Source organism: Erithacus rubecula (assembly GCF_903797595.1).
Source record: "Erithacus rubecula genome assembly, chromosome: 8".
NCBI classification, from domain to species: domain Eukaryota; kingdom Metazoa; phylum Chordata; class Aves; order Passeriformes; family Muscicapidae; genus Erithacus; species Erithacus rubecula.
This window is the reverse complement of record NC_136659.1, coordinates 21796412-21802411: the sequence shown is the minus strand read 5'-3', so window position 1 is coordinate 21802411 and position 6000 is coordinate 21796412. Positions and strand designations below refer to the sequence as shown.

At 63.0% G+C, this 6000-nt stretch overlaps 1 protein-coding gene across 1 annotated transcript in view; it reads left to right on the top strand.

Moving 5' to 3' along the window:
- Positions 1–728: 728 nt before the first annotated feature.
- The window catches only part of ASIC4 (acid sensing ion channel subunit family member 4), a 28364-nt gene continuing 23092 nt past the window's right edge, over positions 729–6000 (top strand). The window contains exon 1 of the mRNA XM_079310997.1: positions 729–1955. Coding sequence (XP_079167123.1) covers positions 1380–1955 — 576 coding nt within the window. The 5' untranslated portion in view covers positions 729–1379. The remainder of the gene's footprint in view (positions 1956–6000) is intronic.

Below are 6000 nucleotides of genomic sequence, written 5' to 3'. Positions count from 1 at the left end.
TGGGGCTGTGCACAGGGTCGACGGTAGCGTGCCCTAGAGGGAGCAGACCCCGGCAGGAGCAAGGGCTCGGCAGGGCAGGACGGGATGAGAACTACCCCGGCTCAGCATTTCTAGCAGAGTTGGTCACTGCCTGCGGTGCCCCCCACTCCTTGTGCGCTGCCGGGGAACAATGAGGAGCAGTGAGGGGGACAGGGAGGGAGGGAGCGAAGGGGGCCAGAAATGAAGCCGGAGGAGCCCATCCCGGGCTGCACAGGGAGCGCAGTGGAAAGGCGGGCGGCGGACATGGGGCGCGGGAGGCGATACTGCCGCCCTTCCGACTCCGGGGCACCGAGGAGCGCGGCGGGGGCGGGGGGAGGCACGGGAAAGTGCACCCCTGGCGCCCCGTGTTCAGCCCCGCTCCGGCGGCGTCTCGCCTGCCGGATCCCGCCGGGACAGCCGGGGCCGGGACCGGGACGACCGTGGCTCGGCGCTGGCCGCCGTGGGTCGCGGCGGGCCGCGGCAGGGAGGCGGTTAACGGCCAGGGAGCCGCCGAGGCAGGAGGAGTCCGCAGGCGGGCGAGCAGGAGGGGGCCGCCGGGCGAGCTGCCCGCAGGCTGCCCGCCCCCGCCGAGCCGCGCCGCGCTCTGCCCCGGGGCGCACGGGCCGGCGGGGCACGGCGGGGCCAGGCGGAGAGCGCGGCGACAGCGGCGACGGCGGGGGACAGGCTTCGTGCCCCGCCCGCCACGGCACGGCTCGGCATCGCACGGCGCGGCGCGGCGCGGCACGGCACGAACGACTCGGTATCGCTCGGCGCGGCACGGCTCGGTTCCGCTCGGCACGGCTCGGCTCCGGCAGCTCCCGAGCCATTCAAACAAGTGGCTCCGGCAGCACTTCGGGGCCGGAGCTGGGGAGCGGGCGCAGCGTGGCTCCCTGCCCCGGAGGCGCCGGGCCCTTCACACTGCCTCTTTTCTCTGACGCTTGCTCTTTATTTGACGATGAAATAATGTTGACATGTCTTGAATTATTAAGTATTCCCTGGATTTTATTAGCACATGATGCCTAAATGCTGCCTGTATCTGCTGGGGTCTTAACCAGAGAGGAGCGAAGGAGAGAGGCAGAGAGACAGAGCGAGGGAGAGGAGAGAGAGGGGTTTTTGACAGCTGTATTTGTGCTGATAAGCGAAGGCACAAGGAGACGATCGACTAGTGAGACAAGAGGGAAGCGGCGGCTCGGAGCTGCTGAGAGGGGCTGCGCTTCCCTCCCGAGACGGCTCGGCCCTCCCGGTGCCGTGCTGGGGCTTGGGGGGGACCCGAACCCCCTCCCAGCGCCTGGCCGGGCTCTCGGCCGGTGCCTGTGCCAGGGGGCAGCTCGCTGGCTGGGCACACCAGCTGCGCGGGGCAGATGCCGATTGAGATCGTGTGTAAAATCAAATTTGCTGAAGAGGATGAGAAGCAGAAGGAGAAAGAAGAAGGGGACAAGGAGAGCCTGATCGAGGAGCCTGCCCGGCCCCGCTCCCGGGATCTGGCCACCTTCGCCAGCACCAGCACGCTGCACGGCTTGGGACACATCTGCCGGTCGGGACGGCTGGGCGTGCGCCAGACCCTCTGGGCATTTGCCTTCCTGGCCTCGCTCGCCTTCTTCCTCTACCAGGCGGCCAAGTCAGCGCTGCTCTACCTGGAGCACCCCCACGTCATGGCCCTGGACGAGGAGGCCATCCGCGAGATGGTCTTCCCCGCCATCACCATCTGCAACATCAACCGCTACCGCCACTCGGCACTCACCGACGCCGACATCTTCCACCTGGCCAACATGACCGGGCTGCCCCCCAAGGACCGGGATGGTCACAAGGCCACGGACCTGCTCTACCCTGACCCCGACATGGCTGACATTGTCAACCGCACCGGCCACCAGCTCGACGACATGCTCAAGAGCTGCAACTTCAGCGGCGAGAACTGCTCATCCCGCGATTTCACTGTGGTGAGTGCACACCTGGCTCAGCTTCCCTAGGGGCCCCTACCGGCACGGGGGGCACCCACCTGTCCGCGTCGCACCGGAGCAGGGCTCCCTGGCTCACTCCGGCTGCTGAAGTTTGCATCTCTGTTTGAGTTTCCCTCCAAGTTTCACACGGAGAGAGGGAGAGGATCCTCCGTGGGAGCTCTCAGCAGGGCTCTGCGCCACAGGACTGGGATGTCGTCAGGTCTGTGCCTGAGGGGCTCACGGGCAGGAGCCGCGGTGGGTGAGCAGCAGGGTTCAGTGGTCCCCAGGGTGGGTGTGCAGCGGCCGGGGGAGAGCTGTGGCATGGAGTCCTGCTCCAGCCTGCTCTTCCGCCGGATCAAAGTGCCCTGACGCAGGGTGCTTTACTCAGGGAGAGGGGCTGGAGCAGGGGGGCAGGCAGAGACCTCTTTGCACATAGGGGAACCTTCCTGCCTTTGCGGGATTAGCACCGGGATGTGTGTAAATGTGGACACCGCCAGCATTGCACACGCACGTGTGCACATGCCGAGCACAAATGCCGAGCCGCTCCTCTCTGGAGGCACGGCTACAGCCGGCGAGCGGGGGGCTGCCCGCGGCTGCCCGCTCACTGTCCGGGACTGGCAGCAGGGCCTCTTCCAAGCCCAGCCTGCCCAGGCAGAGAGCCCCTGGCCGACCGCCGCCAGTGTACAGCTCTCACTAATATTGAGCCTGGAAATCACAAATCCCCGCTGTGGTTTGGGAAAATAAATGTGCTGAACGGGCGGAATACCTGATGGGACCCTTTTCAGACCTTAATGACTCTGGAAATGAGCCGCCTCTCTCCTACGGCTGCCAGGGGCTACTGCTCAGCTGGCTCCCGCGTTCTCAGGAGCTGTGCTGCCAGCCGGACCCCGCTCCGTGCCGGGGAGTGGTGTGTGATGCCATGGGCTGTGCAGGATCCTGGGGAAGAGGGGAGGCTCCGTGGGGCTGGAAATGGCTGATGCAGCATGTTCCGTTTCACTTCATGCCCATCGGTAAAACGCCTGCTCAATGTGCAGAGTGATGCTGTCCCTGGGAAGACACTTGGGGAGGGGGGGCTGCCGCGTGCGGGGTGGTGGTGGTGGCATGGGGCACTGCAGTGGAGTGGGAAGGAGCGGGTGACAGCGGGCGGGCAGCCCCACTCCTCCTGGGGATTTGCTGGGCTCTGTGCCTGCTCTACGCCAGCTGCTTGAGTTTGCCGGGGAGCAGTGTGGTTCAGCAGGGTTTGGAGCAGGAAGCTCTGGAGCTGGACAGTCCTGCACGTGGCTTGGCCATGCTGACTTCAGCCCTGGGATGTTCCTGTAGGATCCTGCACAGCTTTGGTTTGTGGGGGAGGCAGCGAGCCCAGCCTTGTTCTGGGCAGTGGCACAGCGTGGCAGTGGGATTTGGTGTGTGCTGAGCTGCACTGTGATGTTGGCAGGGCAGAGCTCAGGTGTGTGGGGTGGTACAGGCTTCCCACAGCATGGACAGAGCATGTGACATGCACTGTGCTGCTTGGCAGTGAAGGGTGACTACCAGGACAGTCACTGGGACCCAGTTTCTCAGCATGTGGCTGCGCAGGACTAGCTGGCCTGCCTACTTCATCTGCCTGGGAGCATGCCCTGGGAATGCCCGGGTAGTCAGTCGGACTCTGGTGTCCCCAGCATCCTGCACTGGAGCAGGTTTCAGGCATGAGAATGGCTAGTGCCAGCTGATCCGTGAGCTCATGGCCAAATAAGGGGAGTACAGGGCTCCCAAAGCCTCCACCCACTCTGTCCACAGCTCAACATTTCTGGCCTTTGAGGCATCAGGGGCTGTCACCTCTCACTTGCCTGGAGCAAAGGGGCAAACCTGGGGCAGGAGAGGCTGCAGAGATTGGTGTGGGGAGGGGATAGGTGGAGATGTGATACAACTCTCAGCCATACAACATGTCCCAAAGCCTTGCCAGGCAGCAGTGGGACCTGTCAAAGCATCACACCATTTGCAGCTGGAGCCTTCTACTCCTGTTCTCTGAGCCAAATAGGTCTCTTGTACCTCCTGGGAATGACTGAAACACAGCACAGGCTTCTTGGCAGGCGGGTTGAGTCCCAGCTGTGCTGTGTGGGCTTGGGCACTCCTGTGCCTCATAGCTATGGCCCCAGTGAAGGGGGACCCAGGCTGCTCACGTGGCAGGGAGTTCCAAGCTTGCCTGGTCCCATTTCTGGGTCCCCATATGAGCCTTCATGTTCAGAAAGCTTTTGTACCTGCTCTGCTGTGGGCGAGTGTGTGAGTCACAGCATGTCCTAGCAGTGACAGAGGGCTCCCAGACTGCAGCACATCCCAGTAGGGCAAATGGCTTGGGCTCCCAGGGCACCGAGCCCACAGCAGAGGCTGTCCCTCAGTGACACTGGAGAAGGGAAGGAGCTTCCCCTGCAGCCATGCTTGCAGGAGTGCTGGAGTCTTTCCTTCCCTCTAAGTATGAGGTGGACTTTGTCCAGAGGCTGGAAGTTTTTCAGCACGACAGTGGCCAAGCTGTGGGGCTGCCGCTGACTCTCCGTCCAGGAGCAGGAGCAGCGCCAGGGCTGGAGCATGTCCCCTCGCACTGCTGCTTGCAGCCTGTGCTCACACGATAAATAACTCGTGCGGATCCTTTAAGTAAGAGCCGTGAGTGCTAAATGATCTTCCCCAATTCAACGTCACAAATCCACATTCTTTATGGGACAGCAAATTAAGAAACTATCGGGAAAAAAAAAATCCCCAGCGTAAGCATCTTCCATGTAATAAAGCCCGGCTGGGCTGTAAATCTCCCCAGCGGCAGGGACAACCCTGCGCCGCAGCGAGGCTCCCTGCAGCCCCACTGACAAATGTGCCCCCGGTGCTGGCTGCTGGAGAGCCGTGCTGGAGCCCGGGCAGAGCCCTCCTGACCCCATGAGCTGGGCTGTGCCCTGCAGCCCCTCGCTCTGCTGTGCTCGGGGGCACTGCCCACCGCACAGTGTCCCATGGGTGCCTCGGTGAGGGTGCCGGGCACGGAGTGCTCCCGGCTGGGCCAGTGCAGCTGCAGAGCTGAGGGGGCCGTGCAGAATCAATGCTGCTCTTTACACGCCGTTAAGATGGGAAGTGTCCCCACGGGGATGGGGCTGAGCTGCCACGGGTGGTTTGGCTCACCCTAACCTCCCTGCCTGGCACCCCGGTACAGCCACAGCCAGGGCCAGTGCTGGCCGTGTCAGGTGGCACTGAGGGAAGAGGGAGCCTTCCCGACACTGCTTTGGAGATGGGGGTGCAGACAGATGGGGTGTGCAGGAGTTTGGGGGCTGTGGGAAGAAGGGCCTGGAGGGGCCCCCTCAGCTGGCAGCAGCATCCCGCCTGTTTGCCGGCAGTGGCTGCAGCGGGAGCTCCGCTCGTGGCCGGGCAGGAGCCCAGTGCCTTTCTCAAAACCTCATTCCTTGTCAAAAGCCTTTTGTTTGTGATGTGTGGCTGCCGAAGCCAGTTGTGCCGGGGCTGGAAGCTGGGGGGGAGCAGGGAGGTTGCTGAGAGCTGGCAGTGCCTCTCGGAGCTGGCACCAGCCCCAGCTCTCCATGCTAGGCCTCCTGCCTGCCTGGGATGTGGGAAGTGAGAGGGGTCCCCAGCACCCCATGCAGACCCCTGAGGGGAAAGCCCTATGCTGAGATGGGCAACATCCTCAGCTGTGTTCCACATGCACGCAAGAGATCCTGGCTCAGGGGATGGGCAGGGGCAGCAGGCTGTTGCCTCCTCCCAGCAAGGCTCTCACGCGGTTCCTGACATGGGGACTCTCTGACCTTTCCACCAGAATCGTACTTAATAAATGTCACATTTTCAGCCTATTTTTACTGGGTAAAAGAGATGGACTGATTGTTTTTCACCTGTTCTGCCCTGCCTGGTGCCTGCTCAGCCCCTGGCATTAAAGTACTCTATTTTTCCTGTACTCCTGTGCAGGGCTGGGGTCCCCCCAGCTGCTCAGTGGGCTCTCCAGTTACTGTGGAACCTGCCCTGGCTGGGATGCAGAGCACTCTTGGGCCATACGGGTCCCAGCACAGCATCATGTCCTTTGGAA